A 25,444-nucleotide genomic window follows, 5' to 3' on the forward strand; every position below is an offset into this window, starting at 1 on the left:
TCTATAATTTTTTACAAGAAGATTGAATACCACTAAAGGAAGGTTGTGATTGATTTTGGGGGTTATGGTCCCAATAGTTTAGGAATTAGGGGCCAAAAATAGGGCCCAAAATAATCATTTTTGTAGTTTTCAAACAATAACTTATGTTTAAGTGTATGAATCTCTCTGAAATTAAACTACAAGTTTCCATACCATGAAGGGTTAGTTAGTATTGACTTTGGGGGTTATGGCTGAAAATGTTTCTGATTTAGGGACAAAGGGGAAAAAACTATGTATTTCTGTTCAATGGACAATTGTAAAAGACAATTTAAAAGCAGTCAAAGGGAGGTAATTCTAAAACATTTAACCTACAATGTTGAATATGTTCTGATTTACCTCCCTTACACTACTTGTATATTATGTATTAAGAAATGTCAGGTTTTGGACTAATTGCAAAAAAAAAGGGGGTGGTAGTTGTTTTCAATTTATTTTTCTTCAAATTTCTCAAATTCCAAATTTTTGAAAAGTCAAAAGAAGAAATCTTTAATTGCACAATGTTGTGCAATAGATTTGTAAGATCTTGACATTTGTTTTGTGTCAGAAACTCATATGTTGTCAATAAATTGATCGCAATATCCAAATTCAGAGCTGTATCAAGCTTAAATGTTGTGTCCATACTTGCCCCAACTGTTCTAGGATTGTTTTCTGCGGTTGTATAAAGCTGACCCTGTGGTAAGATGTTCTAGAATTGAAATATCTTAATATCCTTACATGTAGCAAAGTTTGGTTCTTTTGCAGCTGAGCATAGTCAGGTTTTCGCCAGCCAAGCTTATTTATGAAAAAAATAACAAGGCAAGCTTTTATAGAAAGATAAATAGTATTTTCTTGGTTCCCTTCTGTAGCAAACAGATCGTATTTAATTTATTATGTATATACTTTGCTTAAGGTCTTTATTTGTAACAAATTTTAAAAAGTTTTTATGACTATGCTTGTGTCTTTATCTATTGGTTCTGCTCAAATATTATCATATGCTTTATTTCTTTCAATATATCAAATATTAAATAATATTCATCCAACCTTTGTTTACTGCATTCAACCTTTGGGGTGATAGAGATTCAAAATGTATTATTCTCCCCAGTTATATCCGTGAAATATAAGTTCATTCATACTAGTAATATAAGCTCCAAATGGAAAAATATTCTGCAATATTATTTCCACTGGAATAAATATTACAGAATTTGTTCCTTATGGAGCAAAGTGTCTATAATATTATTTAAAAGTGTGTTAATCTCGTCATGTTTTTTTTTTTTATATTTATAACATGACTTATAACTGTTACAGTTGGCAAGTAGTATCGAGTACAGGCAGTCTGAGGGGACTTGTATCATCACATGATTCTCCATTGTCAGACAGTAATAGTAGTGGTGGACATGGGTCAAGTCGGCCGAGCTCGTAAGTTTGTCACATGACTACCATTATCAGATAAGCAATAGTTATGGCGCTGATTCCAGTGAACTAACCATCAAGGTTTGATATAAATATAAGACTCCATTAAAGGGTAGTCATGATTTAACACAAGCTATTCCAAGACTACAGGCGTACAAATTTTCCTAACTTTGGTATGAAATTATATTTTACTTGAAAGACATATTTTCTATATGTTACCAATTGTATCAAAAGTATTTTCAAGGTGTAACCTTATCAGAGTTATAATTGTAATTGCATATTGGAAGTAATTATCATTAGGAAATTTGTATTATTTTGAGATGTTAAAATTGAGAAAATAACAAAGAAATATATTTGATTTGAAAACTTACACTTTTGAAATAGAATTTAATAATATGAACTATGTTTAACAGTTTATAGTATGAAATTATTGTCGTTGATGGTGGGACTATAAGAGTCCTTTTTTTTTAAAGAAAGGCAAAAGATACTAAAAGGATGTTCAAACTCGTACACCAAAACACACAAACTGATCATGTCTTTGTAATTAAAAAAAAAAACTAAATGACATACAAAACATAACTTAGAAAAGTTCAGACTGAGCTCCCCACAAAAAATAACAGAAAACATGACCATTTTTGCCATTGTTAATTTTCCTTTAATTGTGCAAAAGAGAGGCCAAGTTTACCAAAGGGACATTCAAACTCATAAGTTGAAAATAAAATGACAATGCCATGGGCAAAAAAAGGAAAAGCATAAAAGGCAAACAATAAAGACTGAGCAACACTGACTTCACCAGAAAGCTGCCTTTCTCAGTTGATACATATTCAAGTAAATTTTTACTGTCAAGTTATCCTTAAGAGAGGATTGCTCCTAGCAAAAAATAAGAAACTGCTTGGGGAAAATGTATACTGTTTAGTATTCCTAACATTTCTAACATTTTGTCCTTTCTATAAACAGTAACATTTTTTTTAAATTTTAGGTGTCAAGAAGCCACAGAGACTGTAATCCCAGAAAGCCAAAGGTGGAACAAACTTGACTCTGTTAGAAGAATATTTCATAATGCATATACAAACAAAATCATTGCTTCCAACGGCAGAAAAGGAGGCATATCAAATTTGTTGGACCAGTTTGCTGAAAAAGTTGGATTTAAGTCTGGGAAAACTTGAAACCATAGACAATGAAAAGACAATAAACAACAAAACCAATTGTGATAAAAATGAAAATAATATATTACATTTTAAAGGGAGTATTGTGTGTTGCCTTTATTTACTTCACATATAAAATAAGAGCAGCTGGAAGAGGCTAACTGAAGTTAGAGAATGGAAACAAAAAATTCTGCAATTTTCATTTGTGAAGGGGCATAACTTTTGAACGGTTAAAGTTACACCACCAAAATTCAAACATGATCTGTATTTTGTTGAATTAGCATTGTGTACAAGTTTCGTAGTATTTAGTAGATGCAAACTTAAGTTAAAAAATAGAGAACAGAAAAGAAAAATTCAGCAATTTTTCAATTTGTAAAGGGCCATAACTCTAGAACTGTTAATGTGATGCCACCAAAATTTAAACTTAATCTGTATTTTGTGGTAATAAGCATTGTGTTTAAGTTTCATAACATTTGGTTGATGCAATCTAAAGTTAGAGAACAGAAACCAACTTTGGGATGTACGGACAGACATATGTACAGACGTACAAGAGTAAAACTTAATGCCACCTCTGCCAAGATGGGGGCTTAAAAATATGAGGCAGAAATTAAATACTAATGTTATGAGATAATGATTTTTATGGCCCTGCAACAAAGTTGTCAGTGCCATATAGTTTTACTGCTGTTCGAAATTCCGAAATTCCGTAATTCCGTCATTCTGTCATTCTGCAACAAACCATTATACAAGGTTTTTTTCTAAACTCCTTCAGATATTGGGCTGATTTTTGGTATGTAAGTTAACCATGATGAGTTACAGATCAAGTTTGGTTCTGCTCCACTAATTTTTGCTGAAATTACGGGCTTTGGACTTTGAGAAATTGTTCAAAATCACAGTTATACAGCCTTTTATCATAAACGCCTTCAGATATTGGGCTGATTTTTGGTATGTGAGTTAACCATGAAGAGTTACAGATAAAGTTTTAGTTTAGTTCCGCTCCACTAATTTTTGCTGAAATTACGGGCTTTGGACTTTGAGAAATTGTTGAAAATCACAGTTATACAGCCTTTTTTCATAAACGCCTTCAGATATTGGGCTGATTTTTGGTATGTGAGTTAACCATGAAGAGTTACAGATAAAGTTTTAGTTTCGTTCTGCTCCACTAATTTTTGCTGAAATTACGGGCTTTGGACTTTGATAAATTTTTGAAAATCACAGTTATACAGATTTTTTTTTCTAAACGCCTACAGATATTTGGCTGAATTTTGGTATGTGAGTTAACAAGGATGAGTTACAGATCATGTTTATATTTCCTTCCGCTCCACTAATTTTTGCCAAAATTACAGGCTTTGGACTTTTGAGAAATTGTTGAAAATCACAGTTATACAGATTTTTTTTCTATACGCCTCCAGATTTTGAGCTGATTTTTGATATGTGAGACTGCCATCATGTTTGTGTCCACATGTGTTTATATTGAAATTGCAGATTTTTCAACTTTTTGGGACGGGGCCATTCGTGTCGCTTTGACACATCTAGTTTTCTTTATCAATTTACTTTATTTACAAATCAATGATGGGGAAAGAAGCTAAAAAATTGAATTGGCTATGCAACTTAATTTTTTTTTTTTTTTTTTTATATATATATGTTGAATCTAACCATTCTAGGTAAATTTAATGTCCCAATTAAAAATTTCAAGATCTTTGACCACATATATTTTGTGTCAGAAACCTATATTATGTCAAAAATTTGATCCCAATCTAAATTCAGACAGTATCAAGTTTGAATATTGTGTCAAAACTTGCCCTTACTGTTCACAATAATTATATGATACCAAATGTAGATGTCATCAGGAGCTATACTAATTATACGATAACCTAAACTAGAGCCTGTGTCGCTCACCTGATTCTACTTTGGTTTTTGAAATCATGTAAAAATAGATATAAGTCATAACAGATACCCTTATGAAGGTGGGAGGGGGGGACATGTTAACCTGTTTTGGCCTTTTTCAAGGTATTGTTAACTGTTATCCGAGATAAATTTAAACTGTTAACTATTTTCAACCTTCTGTGTTAACTGTTATCAGCATTTTTGTATTTGTTGTTCACTGTTTTTGCCAAAAATCAAGGTGTTGTTAACATGTTAATGGACCCCTTTTGCCCCCCTCCCTTATAAGGATTGAGGCCAAACTAGGTTGAATATTGGCCATGTAATTTTTAATTTAAAAAATCCTGGTAGCCATCTTGAACAGTAAATTGCCAACATTTCATCAGCACCTCATAAGGAACATTTTGCCATGTTTGGTGTCACTCCATTCAATACATCTCTAGAAGAAGCATCTATCATATGTATTCCATATGGTCTTAAGCGTAGTCCCCTGCTGGCAGCCATCCTTGGCAGCACCTTATTAGGGACATTCATGCCATGTTTGGTTTAAATCTATTTAGTGGTTCTCTAGAAGAAAAAAAATTGTATGTATTTCCCATAGACTTCTCTTTTAAAATTACTCCTCCTGTTAGCAGCCATCTGAGATGACACATCGGCTACAAAGTAACAACACTTAGTCACCACCCCAAAAGAAAAATTCAATCCATTATGTGGTTTTCTAAAAGAAGACATTAGTATATATTTCCCAAAGAGTCCTTTTTTAAACAAAGTCCCACGATGACAGCCATCTTGGTTGATAGATTTGCTTCAAAGTAACAACACTTGGTCAGCATCTCACAAGGAACATTTATGTCGTATTTGGTTCCATTCCACTCAGTGGTTCTCTAAAAGAAGACATTTGTATGTATTATCCATAAGGTCCTATGTTAAACTAAGTCCCCTACAATGGGCCGCCATCTTAGATGATGGATCAGCTTCAAAGTAACAGTATTTGTTCAGCAACTCGTATGGAACATTCATGCCATGTTTAGTTTAATTCATTTCAGTGGTTCTCTGAAAGGCGACATTTGCATGTATTTTCCATATTGTCCAATGTGAGACAAAGTCCCCCGCTGGCGGCCATCTTGGATGATGAATCTGCTTCAAGTAACAACACTTGGTCAGCACCTCATTAGAAACATGCATAATTTGTTTTGTTTCATTCCATTCAGTGGTTCTCTATCAGAAGACATGTGTACTATATATGGTCCTATGTTAAACGAAGTCTACCACTGTCGGCCATATTGGATGATTGATTGGCTTCAAAGTAACAACACTTGGTCAGCACCTCATAAGAAACATTAAAGCTATTTTTGGTTCCATTCCATTCGGTGGTTTTCTGAAAGAAGACATTTGTATGTATTGTCCATTGGGTTCTATGTGATACGAAGTTACCCGCTAGCAACACTTGGTCAGCACCTCATTAAAAACATTCATGTCATGTTTGTTTTCATTCTATTAAGTGTACTAGTATCTCTAGAAGAAGTTCAAAATACAAAACATCAACGATGACAACGGAGGCCAAGAGATAAGAAAAGATTAAAAGGGTTTAATCACAAACTTTTATCAGGACATAAGGACCAACACTACACTCAATATTAGTGTACCCACGTGACAGCATTTTGACAGCACGAGAACTAAGTGTGCATCTGCCATCATCTAAGTCTTCCGATAAGTATACCATGGGATAGTCTATACTAACTAGTATACAAAGTCCCTGATATACCATGATACCTTACCTGCATGATCATTGAATATAACTCAGCTCATTTCTGTCTAATGATATCCATTCAACAAACGAACTATAAACCTATAGCTGTTTTAAAAAATGTATGCTATAAAAAGATATCAAAAAATTGTGTGCATGTGGATAAGTTTTTTTCCTTTTTCCAATTCACGTGTCAACTTATAAAGAACATGTAATTACAGCTGTTTTAGCTCATTTTGGACACTAGCCTTATACCAACAATTTGGAGGAAAGCTGTCATTTGTCCTATACTAAAGTATACTTCTTCAGATGCACGACTGCCAAAGAACTACGGAGGTGTTAGTTGCATCTCGTATAAGCAATATGTATAGTGTTTCCATTACAGTTAAGAGACTTATTATTACGGACAATATTATTCAGCGTGTATATGTGATCCTCACAAAATCGATATTTTCTGAAGCCTGATTTTCTAAGTAATACGTTATTCGCTTCTTACATTTAAAATAATAAAGCATGCAAACCAAGAGTTTAAATGCCTTGCTTGCAAACTTTGTTTGTGTGTTTGCTCAGGCATTGTAATTAAGAATGACACCTAAATTCAATGGAGAGGCGGAGTAACCGTTTGTTTACTATATAAAAAAAAGAGATGATTGGACAATGGATATCATATTGGAAACAATTTTGATATTCATTGACCAATCAAACCTTTATGTATAGTTATGCTCCACCTACCCATTGAATTTAGTTGTCAATCTTAATTACAATGCCTGAGCAAACACCCAAACAAAGTTTGCAAGCAAGGCATTTAAACTCTTGGTTTGCATGCTTTATTATTTTAGCTGTAAGAAGCGAATTACGTATTACTTAGAAAATCAGTCTTCAGAAAATATGGTTTAACTTTTGTGAGGATCACATATACACGCTGAATAATATTGTCCGTAATAATAAGTCTCTCTTTGTAGTATTTATTGATCTTAAGAAAATGTTTTGACTTCATCATAGACAGGGATATACATAATGCTGTATAAACTACTCATATGATACACAATATTGATGGCAAACTGTAAACACTGTGAAAAGCATTTATCAGAATTCTGAATCCTGTGTCTGAAATTTTAAAGCTGCTTTAATTGTAAATCCGGAGTGAAAAAAGGGGACAATTTATCCCCGACACTTTACTCAATATTTATCAATGATCTAGTAAAGGAATTGAACAATATAAACATAGGAATAGGTTTAGATAATAGGACATTTGATTGACAGTTTTATTGTATGTGGATGACATAGCTATATTAGCGAAATCGGAATTGAACCTTCAAGGTATGCTGAATAAACTTTACCAAGCGGTGGCGAGTATCGATTAACACTGAAAAGTCTAAATGTATTCATTTTAGAAAAGAGAAATCCAAACAAACTGAGTTTAATTTCACCGTGGGCAGATAAGTTAACCAGTAAAAGTACTAAGGAGTAATATTTAGCTTCAACGGCAGTTTTTTGTCGAATGCATGTGGATCTTCTTGCGGAAAGTGATGGACGAGCACTTGGGAATATAATTGCTATAAATCCATAATATCAAAGACTTTGGATTTAATTCATACGAAAAAATGTTGAACTCTTGTATTGTTCCTATACTTGATTATTCGTCTTATGTATGGGGATACCAAAAAAATCAATTCATTCATTAGACATTCACAATAATCAGAACCGAGCTATTCGTTATTATTTAGGGAGTACACAGATTTTCACCTATCCTTGTTATACACGGAGATATCGGTTAGATCCCGAATCAGTTCGGGCGTTGGATAAATATGGTGAACTACTGGAATAGACTTATTCAATTTGACCGTGAGCAGTCGCATCACCAAATTATCGCATCCCCAAATTAGCATTCAGTATTGACTATGATTGTTGTAAAAGTAATTGGTGTAGTGAAGTTAAGGACATATTATACCAGCTTGAATTAGGACATTTTTACGAACTGAAATCAGAGGTCGATTTGTTATTGGTTGAAACTAGCATTTTACGTCTGTGTCCAGATATCTGGAGGAATTCCGTCCAAAACGATTCAAAACTACGAAGATATAGGAACTTAAAAACAGTCTTTGAAACTGATCAGGCCTGATTACGGCAAATTTGAACTTAGGTTAAATTAAGAGGTCGCACTAAGCCCAATTTAGAAGTGGAATTTTACCATTAAGCGGAGTTGAAACTGGAAGATTCTTGAACGAAACTGTAGAAGAAAGACTATGCATATTTTGTAAAAATCAAGAAACTGAGTTTCATTTTATGTTTGATGGACCTTCGTATATTGAATGTCGAATTAATAACATTTTCGGTGAACTTTTAATAGAGGAAATTTTTACAGATTTGAATCATACTGAAAAATTGAAACTTTGAACTTATTTCCACATAAGAAAATTAGCAAAACTTTATGATATATAGTTCGTGCATTTCATATAAGATGTCATTTGCTGTAAGGATTTGTATACAATTGAGAATAGCCCGGGAATGGGAAATACTATTGAAATCCTTGGTTTCTGTGTAACATTTAAATTATTTGCATATTTTAATCTCAGAGATAAATATTGAGGGGTATATATATAGTCTTTGCTTTGTCCTTCCATGGGTTCCGAAAACAGATGGTTTCCAGATGAATTTTTATAGTTTCCCCTTTTTATTTTTACAAACATAAAATATAACACCAATGGTCTCGTTTATTAGAAAAACAACGGATTTTTTTCTATTGTCTAAGTTCTATATTTTTCTGTGTATTCTGCATATAAACTATATTTTTTTTTATTTTATTCTATTTACTTTAGAGGCTTGTTTAGGGGGGGTATCAATATCCCATATCCCATTAAGTTTTTATCCCAATATCCCGTATCCCTATAATGTTTACCCCTAATATCCCAATAAATATTTTTTACAAATATCCCATATCCCTAAAACTATTTTGAAATATCCCAAAAAATCATCATAAATTCATTCCCATGCCTATTTTTCCCTCATCATCACAACGTCAACAGTTTTGACTGGTAAAACACACTGTATTACAGGAAATTTACAGTGCATACTTTCAGTGTTAAGTAAGAATATATGTGTCCAAAAGATGAAGTGCTCCATTGTATAACATTCTCTTTTTATGTGATCTTAAACGATAAATTTAGTGAAGGGGTCTAATTTCAGACTTTTTTTTTAATTGTTCAAACCGTAATGCACGACTGCAAAATTTCATTTTGATAGCATTCTTCTTTCATTGATAATACACTTCACCCTACACGTTAACCTATGTTGGAAAGACCAGAATGACTCAACCCTGTCTCTTGTCCAAGATTGCTCTAATATCCAACGGCTGTTTTGCCAGACAAGCTGAGACTGTGGGACGTCAGAGCACGTCCATATCAAAAATTGGATATTTAGCATGCAAGTTCAATAACTCAAAATTTAACACAAGAAAGCTTTCTGCTAATGTACCTACATTATACTTAACTGTTGCAATATTTTTACAGCAGGCAAAATTTGCACAGCCCTTGTTTTGCAAAGAAATAACACAACATTTGACTCTGTGATCTTGTACTTTATGAATTACATAGATCACAATATTTTTGTTACTTTTTTTTAATTTCCTTCCTCACAACACCAGTAATAGAAAGAAAATATATTAATTTACATTGATTATTTAGTAATTATTCGTTCTTAACATAGTTTATACAGCAAAATATCTACTTTTTGACATGGGACGTGCTCTGATGTCCCTCGGCCCCAGCTTGTCTGGCAAAACAGCCGATGGACATCAGAGCAATCTGTGAAACATGGAGACATGAAGATCCTCGCCACGGCACGTAAAACGTAAGAGGTCAAACACTAGAAAATATCCTGTAATCATATAAAGAATCAAAACAAATAAAAACATTGACAACAATAAGGCTTAACTCATCAGATGAATACATCTAACAAAAATCTATGACTATTTCAAGCAAATTATCAATGCATATGAGCATATAATATAAAAAAAGATGTGGTATGATTGCCAATGAGACAACTCTTCACAAGAGACCATGTGACACAGAAATTAACAACTATAGGTCACCGTATGACCTTCAACAATGTGCAAAGCTCATACCGCATAGTTACACAAAATGTAGCTATAAAAGGTCCTGAAATGACAAATTCAAACGAGAAAACTAACGGCCTAATTTATGTATAAAAAAATGAACAAAAAACAAATATGTAACACAGCAACAAACGACAACCACTGAATTAAAGACTCCTGACTTTGGACAGGCACATGCATACAGAATGTGGCGAGGTTAAACATGTTAGCGGGATCCCAACCCTCCCCTTAACCTGGGACAGTGGTGTAACAGTACAACATAAGAACGAACTATACAAATCAGTTGAAAAAGGCTTAACTCATCAGATGGATACAAGTAGAAATACATCTAACAAAAACAGAGAGTGGACGTGACCGAAACAAAAAGACACTAAGTACAGATCTGAGAGTACTCGCAGTTACTGGCAGCTAGTTCAAAGCCAATTTCAACTAATAAAAAGTCATGCATCTGAGACTAAATTATCAATTATTACACATCCTGCATCCAATGTCACGGTAAACAACATCTCCGTAAAAATGAGGATGTGCTATCCCGTTTGAAATAAGTTTTCTACAGGTAGAACCAAACTTCAAAACCAAATCTAGATTTTAGTAAAGATTTTAAGTGATTTGTGGTAACGAAATCCCTGACTTAATAATTTACCAGTAATACATAGATTTCGTTCATTAAAATCCAAAACGTTACAACAGACACGGGCATAGCGGAGGTGTTGTGATATACAAACACCGTAAGATAATGCCAAAGGAACATCACCATCCAAAAAAAGGAAAATTAACAATAAGGAACGAAGTATGGAAAGCAAAACAAATACTTTTAAAATTATCAGTACATATGAGCATATAAATATCGAAAATAGATCAATACTTTTCGCTGGGTTTGGATGACTTTTAAATAAAACGACCATAAACTCAATTAAAATCAACAAAGCACTAAAATGACCTTCAAATTAAACTTTTTGGGGCAACTTTATCAAGTGAGATGTAAATATTTCTGTACTTAACTTTTAAATTCCACTTATTTTTTTTTCATGTTAAAAATTCAATATCCTTTTAAATGCATCAATATTCCATATTCCATTTACTTTTAGGACAAATATCCCATATCCCTAAAATTAAAATGGCAAATATCCCGTATCCCAATATACCCTATACAAGCCTCACTTTAACTACACAATCAATATGCCGTATATGCCAGTTATCACTTTTTGTGACGTAATGGCGGGAAAATAGGATTAGCTCCCCTTTGCTTTTCGAATGCATCTAGGTACATCGTTCAAGTAGAACAAAGGACCAAGTAAACATTGTTTTTGTGGGAAAATGGCGGAAGTTGACTTGATAATTGGTGTTTTGATAATTTTTGTTGTATTTCTATTACTTCTAACAATTATTGCATTGCTTTATGTATCTGGACTTTTCCACACTATTGAAATAGGCACAGGAAAGCCACCAATAGGACAAGTCACTATAGCATACAAGTTTGTTCGGGGACCTTACAAAGATTCTGGACAATTTTTTACAGAACTTTCAAGTCATTTGAAACCAGAACAACACTGTTTAGGCATTTTCTATGACGACCCGAAAGTGGTAAGCAGGAAAAAACTAACGTCAAAAGAAAGACACTGCAATTGTCACCTAAGCTGAGATTATAGTATAATTTTAACTGAAGTGATGCAGTGGCATTATATTTATAAAAAACAAAATGGACTAAGCAATAAAAAAACAATAACATGTATAAATTATTTGTCGGCAATCTCATTAAATTGAAGAAAAAACACCTGGTCAATTAGCTTATCTCTTTAGTAAGACTAAGAGTTGTCCCTAGTCTGGGATTACTCAAAGACAAGCTGGGGCAGTGGGTCGTCAGAACTCATCCCATATCAAAGAGTGGATATTTGCCCTCTAAAATAAATGGTATATTTTGTTGCTTTTAGAGCAGACTGACTGCATTGGATCCATATACAATGTATATATCAGACTCTAATTTGTTAATTTTTCATTTATCTCTTCATCATTAGTTTATCATGTTCATTTATGTAAGTTTCATCTACCTGCCACCCTTTACCTGCTCATGTTTGGACATCTTTAACAGTGACCCGTGGAATAGAAATATTCATGATATTTGCATTCTGTTTTATATAAAAGTTAAAAAGGTTCTAAAGGAATAGAATGTACATGTACACCCTTTTGTCAGAGTTTTTGTTATAATTAAGATTGTATAATTAAAATCATTAAAAATGGGACTTTTCTTCTATTGTAGTGAGCCATTTATATAGCTTAATTATCAGTTTAGCTCTTGAATCTTGGAAATAGCAAGGTGAAATTAGAAAGTTTATTAAATGGAGGTAGACAACAACACATATTATGGGAGATAACATTTGCTATGATCATGATGATACAACAAGGCCATTAAAAAGAATATGAATGTTTGCCCTAACCCTACCTACCCAGAAAATAGGTGCCTACTCAAAATCTTTTATTGGCTTGATTTGAAAAAGTTATTTTTTTAATCAGATCAGCATCATTCACTCAGACTAAAAAACATCTGACACTTCAATTTCTCTTTGTCAAAATAAAAAAAGAAAATGCCTACCTACCTACCTATTGTCTCTACCTTTCGGTAGGGTTTGGGCAAACCAAAATAATTTTAAGTGTGTCCCAAGTGTACTTATTAACATTTATAATTCTATAGCATGTGAGTTTATTCTTGAATGCTTGTGTTCTTTTCAGGTACCAAAAGATGAATGTCGCTATGCAGTTGGTGGGATGATAGCTAAGAACGATGATACTCCAGATGAAGAACAGAAGAAATACCTTATTAGTGAAGGATACAAAATATTTAAATTGCCAACAGTCTCCTATGCTGTTAAAACAGATTTTCCATACATAAGCTACATGTCAATTATTCTTGCAGTGTTTAGAGTTTATCCTAAACTTTCAAAATATGTAAAGGTATGATATACATGTGCATATACATGCTTAATTTTATGGAATAATTTTAGATTTATTATTCTTTATATTCTGTTGGTTCAGATTCTATACTGATAAATGTTACATAACCCTATTCCTTGATGGGCTGTTGACTCGTCACTCTTATCAAGTGTCTGAGTGAACAATTATTATTTACTTGTCTGGAAAACAATTATAATACTACAACTCCCAAACTTTTGTCAGACTTTCTGTGTAATTAAAATTTCACTACAAGTAGTTATGCTTGTACATGTGCAACAAACATTTTACTGACAAACTGGTATTAACTGACCAAAGGTTATATATTATATATATTACTTAATTTATTTCACTTGACTGGTTGAGGTTTAACTGGTTCGCTTATATAAGACCAGTCCATCTATAGACAGGTGTGTCAGGGTAAACTCTTACTCATCAATGAAGTGTCCAGTTATTCGTCCCATATCATACACTCAGTTCATTAGTATATCCAGTTGGTGACACTGATAGGTGATTAGAAGTAAATTATAATTATAACGGCCATCGTCCTTATCACACACATCTTCAAATAGACTGTCTTTACGCAAATTAAAAAGTAAGCTCCCGGGGACCGCCCGATCAGTTGAAATAACATTGGTAATACATGAAGCATAAGGTAGATACTGTAATTTTACCGATGTTTATGTTCATGATGTAGCAGGAGAGGAAGTACATTTTAATTTTAATTTACATTCAAGTGTAATTCAAATTTCAATTTTGGAATGTCCAAACTCAGAATTCTTCCTCCATATACTGCACACATTCAACTTTCTGAATATACTGGCAAATTAATTCTATGAAATTTTTAAACATTGTTTTTACCTTATTCCATCATATCCATTGGTTATTCACTGTTTAAGATATTTGCTCATGTAGGTATATTTTTTTTAATCATTTCAGGAAAAGAAATTATGTGCCCATCCATTTCTAGAAATATATGAAGATTCAAAAATCCACTTTATGGCACCATTAGCCAAACAGAATGAGTTTTATGTGGAAGAAGCAGCAGAGATTACAATGGAAGATGGAGAGGATCTGGATGATTCTATGTCAGCAGACAACAGCTCATACGGAGGAAGTGTATCTCGCAGTGAATTCTCCGTGGCAACCAGTTATATGGGGAGTATAATTGAGGATTCAGATGATGAAGATGAGGATCTTTTGAGATTGGATGAAGTTAAGGAAGAACCATCAGAGACACCTATTAAAGAAATAGATGTAAATGATTCCGCTGATTCTGCTGAAAGGGAGGTTACTCTTGATGATATTCAGAAAGTTGTCTTGCCAGAGTTGTCTTTACCTGAAGATATCACAACAAGCATGGCAAGCTTTCCGGATTCTGGTTTTAGCTCTGAGCAAGTTATATCCCCTGAAATTAGTCCCATGAAAAAGGAGGAAGTCGCTGATGCTAAGATTGATGATGTTCAAAACTTAAATGCCATGAAAATAGATGCCATGAAAAAGGAGGCTAGTCAAGAATCTGTTGATGGAAATGATTCCTCGTCCTCATTTGAAGTTATAGATGATAAAACTGAGTTGTGATTAATGTTTATTAATTGTTTATTTTGTTGATTTGGGAACATTGTTTAAGTACTGGTTAATTTTTGTATGCATTCATTTCACTTTGTTTACACATTTTTATGTATTCATTTTTTTTCTTTTTGGCAACTTGAAATGTATAGGATTAAAGTTGTAAACAATTATTAAGGAACATATTTGTTGCAAGATCTTTTGTAGTATCCATACAAAAATAACATAGACTGAATACTTCACTCAGATGCTTTAAGTTATCAGTTAAAAAAAAATATTTGTAAAATTTGTATTTAAACTTTTTGTAAAAATTACACATTTTTAAGCAATGAATTTTGAAAAGATGCACAATACTGTCATGACTGTATTTTATAAATACTCCCTTTTAATAAGCATACCTGCCCACCAGCAATGACTTTTCATTTTTATTGGTGATTTTTTTTTACCTGATCTATATTGTACAAATACATATACAGATATATATTTACAGATTTAGTTGATTTATTTTCATTTTTGCATTTAAGAAATTAAAGTTTAATGACTTTTTGTGCAGGCAGGTATGATTTCTTATTATCTGATATATAAAAAAAAATAATCGAAGAACTATTGTGGTTAATTTTGCCAGAGTTTGTATCAAATGTATTCTTTTCCTTTGTTTATACTCTTTTTCTATTAACTTTTATGTACAACAACATTATACAAAAGTCAGGGTATCAAAAATGTGATTTGGGCAGAAACTTGAGTACATTTAAAAGCAGCTTGTTGAAGGAATTGAAAAGAACTAGTCTTTTTTAAGTATGATGGCATTGGTCCCATCAAAGTCCTTACATATGTACATTGCAGACATTTAGACCAAAAGTGTTGGGATTTTCTCATTATTCCATTCATAGTTAAAATAATGTGCATTCATAGTTAAAATAAAGTGCATTCATAGTAAAAATACAGAGCATTCAAAAATAAAATAAAATTATTAAATTCAGAGTGCTGTGTCTTCCTGTTTCAGAAAAGTACCTTCATGATTTGTAAATTATAATGGAGATGTAACATATGTTATTTGGAGGTTGTAGTCGGAATAAATATATAGGGCAAGATTTTTGAGAGATAATGTACTTTTTGAAATTATAAAAAGAAAAATGAGAATACTTTTTTTTTCTTTCATATTCTACATTAAAGTAAAAAAGGTTGATTTGCAATAATATCAAAGTAACACAAGTACAAATTATACCCCTGCTAGATGAATACATGTACATTTATGTGCTTAAGTAACCTACCTTGATCAAATCACAGAGATTCAGTGAATCATAAATTGATCTTTTATATTTCTAAATTATTTTATGACATGCCTGTCCAGAAGTTAGAAACCTTGTTATTGGTTGTCTTTGTCATATTGTGATGTGATTTTTGTGACTTTTGGGTAATTTTGTGTTTATCATGTTTTTGGTAGATTGTTAATAGTCTGCTAGATTTTTTTGTTCTAGGCTGGATATATAATTAAGAGTCTTATTGTATAGACGTCTGTTTATTGTTATAAAATGTGACCTCTAGATGTTTATCTAATTATTTGTTTTGTTCACTTGTTGTCTTATTTATGTGGGCCCCATTGCCACATCTTCTTTTATTTATATTTGAATACTTACATTAGATAATATCTCTAATATTTCCAGATTTGATACATGATTTATACTGAATAATAAAATAAGCAAATTATCAAAGATGGTGGCCTCAAAAAATGCTCTTTTGTATGCTAAATTAACAATTGTTTTCTACCCTAATTTGCCTTTCTATCCTAGAAAGTGAGAAGGTGTTATTTATGCATTTGTGTTTAGTTTATGGTCTTGGAAAAAATGATATATCAGATTACCTCCCCTATGTGGTTTACAGACATATCTATTAGTAACACACCAATGATAAGTTAAAGTCCCATGTAGTATTTATTAAGTGTTTTTGTGAAAAAAGTAATCTTACAAAACAGTTGGCTGCAAGAAGTACAAAAGACAAATAGCATTCTGACATTTCTGACACTGAATTTTGTTCACATTTGTTGTGTTTCTTTTAAGTGGACAGGGGATACAAACATTGTTTTCTCTTGGTTTAAAGACAAAATATGTAATCCTTTTCCCCTTTCCATCCCAAACTGCAATATAATCCCTGAATTTACTGTCTGGTTAGCTTAAGTTCAGACATCTTTCTACCTGTAATTGTGTATGTGAGACACAGTGTATTTAGGTGAACATTCTTCAGATCCTATTCATACTCTTACTAAAGACAGTATTTTGCGTATTTTTATCCTCATACTTGTCAAGAAGACCATGTTATTCAGAATTACACAAGTTGCAAAAGTTGAAGCATGAGTTTATCTGTTCTATCTTATTTATAGACAAAGGGAGATCACCCAATTTAAAATTTCAGCTTTGTATGTTTCTTTGCTTGGTACTATATATTGTTTTATCATAGATTCACAGTGAAGGATGAAAGACGTCTTTTCTTCCTGGGCACTTATAAGCACTTTGAAGCACTATCAGTATCATTAATTGCTTTTATTTTTCACTGAATTATTTAGATGTTATATATATATATATAAGATTGTGTTCTATATTTATATGTCTAGCATTTATAGAACTTGGTATGTGGATTATTTTTCATATGGGTTTACATGTTTTATTATAGATGTATTGACATTTATCCTCACCAATAATTTGTTATTATAGCCTTTATCCTATTTTTGTGAATATATTATGTATAAAAGAATTCTGGAAATTCACCTTAATTGTATTGCTATAAATGTTCCAAATAGATATGTTTGATAAATACTGGAAATTTTGGAATAAAAATATTGTTCTAAAATTTTCTCAAACTTTGAATATTTTGCATATTTGTTTTACATGTTAAACTATCATGAGTATTGCTATTTTGATATCAAAATTACATACAGACAAGCATATCTCAGTGTCTACGTTTATTTTTCAGCATTTTTCAAACATGCTGCCATGTCCAGATCTAGGAAATGTTAATTGACAATTTAGTAAGGTTTTTGAATTCAAAATATGAATTTGTAAATGACTGAATTTCTAAAGATTGAAAAATGTGATAACATATTATGCAGTAACTCTTATGTTTATGTGGGAAAATGTGTGTTTTTGGATAGCTAGAAGCTTTACACATTTTATCTTGCAAAATAGTAAATTTTAAAAACATTTTCTTTCTTTATTTAGAAAAATGGACAGTTTGGTTACAGAAAATAATTGTAATCACACTTTCCTCTAGTTTTTACGGTCTTCATTAAAAAAAAATTAAAAGTAACAAACTTGAGTTCATTTAAAAATCAGTTTGTTTGAATTTTAAGGAGCACAAGCCTCAAGAATAGGGCTATTTTGTAATCCTTGTATTCCAAAGTAGCAAATTGATCAGTAGTAAGAATTCAAAGTACGAAAATTGATCTTCTTCCAAGTTTTTCTGAATTCAAAAGTGAAAGAGCATCAAATTATAATGTATTGCATTATTTGAAAATGTAAATTTTTTGAAAATGTAAATTTAAATACTGTTTCAATAGTTTCTGAAATCATACACAGAAAATACTTTGGCTTGAGTAAATTGGTAACCAGTTTAAATTGAAACCATATGAAAACTGGAAACCTGTTTATATTGAATTCTTGTGTAAATTGAAAACCTGTATATAAGGAACACATCCTACTTTCACAAGTGTATCATTTTCTACAGGTTTCTACCAATTATATAAGGTGCTTCTTTACTTCAGAGATTTTATTTTAAACTAGTCAAAAGCATTGCTTTTAGGATTTACTTTAAATCAAAATTAATAATAATTACAAATTGATCTGATGATAATTAGTTACCATTTTGAGTTCATTATAATATATATACCAATTGTTACTTAATTATTTAATTTTTGAATAAAATTATTAAAATTAATGTATTCTTATTTTGCCAAGATTTAAGGTGTACTCTTATGTGAAAAGGCCTATTAGGAATGTTATATAAAAAAAGGCATGGAAGCAAGTGGCATCTTACTTAACAATCCTAGGTGGCTTCAAAGATTTGTTTAAATTTGATTATGTCAGAACCACTTATGATAAGGTTAATGTTATTCGTAATGCAGTTTTATTAATATCGGCACATCCTATTCTGATGGAGAGAATTCGGCCCAGCACCTTAATTATGATTCCTTGACTTTGAATGTTTTACATAGTTTACATGTTAAAGAATTGCCATTTTAATTTCAACAGTTGCATTTTATTATCAAAATTAACTGCAGATGACTTAAATCATGTGTCAACAGTTTAGAATTTTTTTTAAGGTGTATTTACGGATATGCTAACATTTGCTTTTTGTTGAGAGCTAGTGTATGTTCTTTAAGAATGAATCAAGTTTAGTTTGATACAGCACCAGAACACATATATAAGATGAACCAATAATAGCTCCCATCAGAAGCTATTTAAAACATACAGGGCATGTTAAGGTTAGATGATATTTCATTCAAAGATGGTTAGTTTTGCAAAATCATTGCATTGAGCAAACAACACTTGTTAAATGTGTAGTAAAGCTGGGTTTATAATTATGTACCTAGTTTCTGCATAAATGCATTTTTGCTCGCCTGCGATGATAGTTGTAGTATGCGAGGTATTACCCAGTACTATCTGGTGCCAATGTAAACTATATGTATAAAGCTTTATATTTCAGATGGTAGAAGACCTTGATGCCTGATATCTCGTAATACCTTATGTTAAGAAGTTACAGTCTGTCATATTTTCATTGTCCTTTACCTTTTTTCATGGTTTGGCAACTGCTAGAAAAGCTTATTATTTCTTTGTTTGGTATATTGGTTCCTTGCAATGTCAGCATATTGTCAGACAGAGTTCATGCGTAAATTGTAAGTTGTACATGTCTGTTTGACAAAATTTATTTAATCTTGGACTCATTGTTGAGGATCTGAAAATTTGGCTTAATACCAACACTGCATGTTTGTAAAATGTATGTTTTATTCGGGCTCAATTCAGTCTATACTCTTTTTATACGACCGCAAAAATTTTTCTGATCGTATATTGGTATCCATTGGCATTAACGTTATCGTCGTCGTCCGAAGACAGATGGTTTCCGGATAATAACTTTAGTATAAGTAAATAGAAATAAATAAAATTTTAACACAATGTTTATAACCTCAAAAAGAAGCTTGGGATTGATTTTGGGGGTTATGGTCCCTATGGTTTAGGAATTAGGGGCCCAAAGGGGCCCAAAACAAGCATTTATCTAGTGTCAGGACAATAAGTTGTGTACAAGTATTTCAATTGTTCTGAAATTGTACCACAATGTTTAATACTATAAATAGAAGGTTGGGATATATTTTAAGGGTTATGGGACAAACAGTCTAGGAATAAAGGGACCAAAAACAAGCATTTTTGTAGTTTCAAGAAATTAAATTCGAGTTATCTTTCTTTGTCCAGAAATTGTTGAATCATCTAAAATCAATGCTTTATGAAATCTTATTTGAAAATTGGAGTTATCTTTCTTTGTCCAGAATAGTAGTTGAATCAACTTAAATCAATGGTATATACAATATACAATGCAATATTCACTTTACTACCAACTGATAAATTAAAGCAATCTTTACCATTCAGTGATTACAAGCACTTTGATTACCATTCTAGGGTTATGCCCCTTTACAAGTGGAAAAATTGAAAAAAAATTTAGTTTTTGTTCTCTTAACTTAGGTTTGCCTCAACTAAATTTAATGAAATGTTTATATAATGCTTATTACCTCTAAACTCAGTTTAAGTTCAATTTTAGGCAGCTTCACTTTCACAGTTCTTGAGTTATGTCCCTTTATAACATTATATGCTAGCGGGGGCATCATCTGTGTCTCTTTGGACATGTTCCCCATTTACTTTTTAGAAGTTGCTATCAATTAATATTAATTTTAATCATGACTGTATGACATTTTATATTTTAATATTTTGTTATGTATTTAAATGAGTAGTTATTGTTGCAAACTCCATTAGAAATTTGAATTGAGATCATTTTTGGAATAAGGGAAAGGGGAGGTGAAAAAAAAATTGGGGGTGGGGAGGTCATTTTTTCTCATTTCAGATTTCAGAGATTAAAAATAAAATTTCTTCAAATATTTTTTTAGAGGATTAATATTCAACAGCATAGTGATTTGATCAAAAGCAAAAAAAAAAATTTTAAGTTCATTAAACCACATTCATTCTGTGTCAGATCACAATCCTAATACAGAGCTGTATCCAGCTTGAATGTTGTGTCCATACTTGCCCCAACCGTTCAGGGTTCGACCTCTGCCGTCATATAAAGCTGCGCCCTGCGGAGCATCTGGTTCTTACATGTCTCCTGTATGTTTCTTAAATGACTTTTTATACAACCGCAAACATTTTGGTTGTATATTGGTATCACGTCAGGGTCTTCAGAAGACAGATGGTTTCCAGATAATAACTTTTGTATAAGTTAATACAAATCAATAAAATTTTAGCACAATGTTTATAACCACAAAAGGAAGGTTGGGATTGATTTTGGGGGTTATGGTCCCACAGGTTTAGGAATTAGGGGCCCAGAGGGTCCCAAAACAACCATTTATCTAGTTTCAGGACAATTACTTGTGTATAAGTATTTAAATTGCTCTGAAATTGTACCACAATGTTAAATACCATAAGTAGAAGGTTGGGATTTATTTTAAGGGTTATGGGGCTAACAGTCTAGGAATTAAAGGCCAAAAAGGGGCCAAAAACACCTTTTTATACGACCGCAAAAAAATTTGCAGTCGTATATTGGTATCACGTCGTCGGCGTTGTCGGCGTCGTCGTCGTCGTCCGAGACGAATGGTTTCCGGATAATAACTTTAGTATAAGTTAATAGAAATCAATTATATTTTAATACAATGTTTATTACCACAAAAGGAAGGTTGGGATTGATTTTGGGGGTAAGGTCCCATTGGTTTAGGAATTGGGGGCCCAAAGGGGCCCAAAACATACATTTTTCTAGTTTCAGGACAATAAGTTGTGTTACTGTATAAGTATTTCAATTACTCTGAAATTGTACCACAATGTTCATACCATCAAGGTTGGGATTTATGGGTTATTTTTATTGGTTATGGGGCAAACAGTCTCGGAATTAAGGGCCAAAAAAACAAGCATTTTTTTAAGTTTTGGAACAATAACTTATGTTCAACTGTATGTATCTCTCTGACATTGTACCACAAGGTTCCATATGATGAAGGGAAGGCTGGGTGTCAGTTTGGGGTTAATATCCCTGAACATTTAGGAATAAGAGGCGAAAAAGGGGCCAAAAAGAAGCATTTTTCTAGTTTACAGACAATAACTTTAAGTTTAAGTGTATGGATCTCTCTGAAATTATACTACAAGGTTTCTTACTACAAAGGAAAGGCTGGAGTTGAGTTTTGGGGATTCTTGCTTCAAGGGGGGTTTCAATAAGTGAGGGGCCAAAAAAGGGGCCCAAATAAGCATTTTTGTAGTTTTCAGTCAATAACTTGTATTTTAATCTCTCTGAAATTATACCACAAGTTTCCATACTACAAAGGGATGGTTATAGGGGGTAATGGATCAAATCATTAAGCAAGTAGGGGCAAAAAAGGGGGAAACTAGGGTTTTTCTGGTTAAAGGACAATTTAGACAATTTAAAAGCAGTGTAAGGGAGGTAATCCAATTCCAATTAAAATTTTAAGAATGCTGTTATATATATGTTTGATTACTTCATTACCTCCCTTACACTGCTTGAAAACTATGTTATAGGAAGTGATAATTGTCTTGAGATGTGTAGCTGCAAGGATTTGTATAGTAAGACTATACAAATCCTTGGTAGCTGTAAATTTATTTTTAGAAGTTACTGTTAATTAGTATTAATTTTAACCATGACTGTAAGTTAATTAGAAATTTGAATCGAGATTATTTTAGGAAAAAGGGATAGGGGTGAAAATAAATGGGGAGGGGTGGGGGTAAATTTTTCTCATTTCAGATTTCAGAAAGTAAAAAGAATTGTTCTTCCAATATTTTTCTATGAGGGGGGTTATATTAAATAGCATAGTGTATTGCTCAAAAGCAAAAACATTTTTTTTTAAAGTTCATTAAACCACATTCATTCTGTATCAGAAACCTTTGCTGTGTTAACTATTTAATCGCAATCCAAATTCAGAGCTGTATCAAGCTTGAATGTTGTGTCCATACTTGCCCCAACTGTTCAGGGTTCGACCTCTGCGGTCGTATAAAGATGTGCCCTGCGGAGTATTTGGTTGTAGTTTCCAGTCAATAACTTATGTTTAAGTTTATAAATCTCTCTGAAATTATACCACAAGTTTCCATACTACAAAGGGATGGTTATGGGTGGTTATGTCTCAATTCATTTAGCAATTGGGGGCAAAAAAGGGTGAAAAACAAGGATTTTTCTGGTTAAAGGACAATTTAGACAATTTAAAAGCAGTGTAAGGGAGGAAATCCAATTCCATTGAAAAATACTGTTATATATATGTTTGATTACCTCCCTTACACTGCTTGAAAATTATGTATTAAGAAATGATGATTGTCTTGAGATGATAAGATTTGAAAAAAATTTAGAAGTTTCTATTTTAATTAATATTAATTTTAACCATGACTATGTCATTTTATATTCTAATATTTTATGATGTATCTAAATGAGTAGTTATTGTTGCTAACTCCATCAGAAATTTGAATTGAGATTATGTTTGGAATATGGGAAAGAGGGATTTTTTTTAGGGGATTAATATTCAACAGCATAGTGAATTGCTCAAAAGCAAAAATAAAAGTGAATTAGACCACATTGATTCTGTGTCAGAAACCTATACTGTGTCAACTATTTAATCACAATCCAAATTCAGAGCTGTATCAAGCTTGAATGTTGTGTCCATACTTGCCCAAGTGAAATAATAATAATCATGAAAAAAGCAGATACATTCCCCTTTCCAGTAGCCTCTCATATGTTTTAAATGCATAATTACTCCATTATATAACGTGACAGTTTCCTTGTCAGGAAGTTTCAGATATTGATTTCAATTTAAAGGGAAGGTGTTAATTGAAATTTTCTTTGTCAAGTTCAGTTAGTAATATACAGACACGTGATTAATATATAGACACGTGATGGTTTCCATTGGTGTAAGGTATCAATTATAGATGATGTAAATTTTATGCATTGTGACTACATGTATTTTATTGCATCTACTTGAGCATTGAATAACTCTTTAGTTCAATATTAACAAAAGCACACATGGGGTAAACATTGCAGAGACGACAACCCAACAATAAAAGATATAAAGGGCGTAAAACATCTTAATGTCAACTTCTGTAATTCAATGTCTATTTGGTTATGAATTTCCAAATAGTTTTATCGTCTTGAACATGCATGAAATATTTGCCACGGGAAGATAAGGAACCAGCAATCAATAACGTAGTTCGGCCTCGATGTCGAGCATCACTGAAGAGACATTCATTGCAGAATGAAAATCTGTTGCAATACAACTGGTACAGTTTAATGCTATTTGCACTAAATTTCGATTTGATCAGACTAAGTTGTCTATGATTTAATTACTTCATGGTATTTTTTTATAAAAACTATTATCATAATTTTGGGGGAATTTGAATACATGGCATGTGAGTGTTTCTGATCCATATAGAATGAAATTCAAAACAGTGTGGCTGTGGCCATTGATTGACACATTAAATTCATCCATTGACTGGGACAATTTACGTGTATGGAGTTTAGTTTTGGACATATATGGAGACTCCCACAATAGCTGACACATGACATTATGCGTGTTCACAGAGAGAAAAGCTGACACGTGTCTACTTTCAATAGGTTCCATCATGTATCATCTCTGAACTACTTCCTTTCATTGCAAAGAATGTACATAAATTCTAAACACATCAATATACAATCGAATTTTAATTTCATGTTTACATGAATTTTATATTAAGTATTTTTGAATGAATACTGAAAGATATCTGTTTATCAAAACATTTTAAATTTAGATGGTTAAATGAATAATTTATCAATACTTTTGGCGTTTTCAAAGCTTTTAATATATACATTTATACAAGAATTGTCTCATTGGCAATCATTTCACATTTTTATATTTGATTATTTTGACGGTCAACAAATATATGCATTTGCATGCTTATATAGCGGACTATTTGCAGTGAAGTATTAAATTTTCTATCGCTTATATATACTCCTTGCAGTGAAGTATTAAATTTTCTATTGCTTATATATACTCTTTGCAGTAAAGTATTAAATTTTCTATCTTATGCATACATGTTTGATCTTTAGTACTTTCCATGTAGATTTTAAAGACTGTAAAACATTTAAAAATTACATAATAAATAAGTAAACAGTCATTGGGTTGAATGACAGACATAACTAAGTAGAATTTTATTAGTATACACACACCAAAGTGTATTGATATATGACAGAGACATACGGATACGTGTCTCTGTATAGAAAAAACATTGAATTTTATCTATAGAAATTCACTAAAATTAATTGATATTGGCAAAAACCTTATTTGCACATCAACTTGTTATTTGAAAAATATAAATATAAGTACTAGATAAAATTCATTACGAATGC

General features: G+C 32.1%; 2 protein-coding genes across 3 annotated transcripts in view; both read left to right on the forward strand.

The window, feature by feature from the left end:
* Positions 1 to 2,672, forward strand: part of LOC143076249 (phosphatidylinositol-3,5-bisphosphate 3-phosphatase MTMR14-like) — a 33,087-nt gene extending 30,415 nt beyond the window's left edge. For both annotated transcript variants that reach the window (XM_076251991.1, XM_076251984.1), the window contains 2 exons: positions 1,321 to 1,431; positions 2,405 to 2,672. In XM_076251991.1, the coding sequence (XP_076108106.1) occupies positions 1,321 to 1,431; positions 2,405 to 2,591 (298 nt within the window). In that variant the 3' untranslated portion in view covers positions 2,592 to 2,672. The remainder of the gene's footprint in view (positions 1 to 1,320; positions 1,432 to 2,404) is intronic.
* Positions 2,673 to 11,601: 8,929 nt separating this feature from the next.
* LOC143076286 (uncharacterized) lies at positions 11,602 to 18,754 on the forward strand. Its single transcript, XM_076252020.1, has 3 exons — positions 11,602 to 11,896; positions 13,040 to 13,261; positions 14,198 to 18,754. The coding sequence occupies exons 1-3, from the start codon at positions 11,630 to 11,632 to the stop codon at positions 14,837 to 14,839; spliced, it is 1,131 nt and encodes a 376-aa protein (XP_076108135.1). The 5' UTR covers positions 11,602 to 11,629; the 3' UTR covers positions 14,840 to 18,754.
* Positions 18,755 to 25,444: the final 6,690 nt, after the last annotated feature.

Source organism: Mytilus galloprovincialis, chromosome 1, assembly GCF_965363235.1.
Source record: "Mytilus galloprovincialis chromosome 1, xbMytGall1.hap1.1, whole genome shotgun sequence".
Classification (NCBI taxonomy): domain Eukaryota; kingdom Metazoa; phylum Mollusca; class Bivalvia; order Mytilida; family Mytilidae; genus Mytilus; species Mytilus galloprovincialis.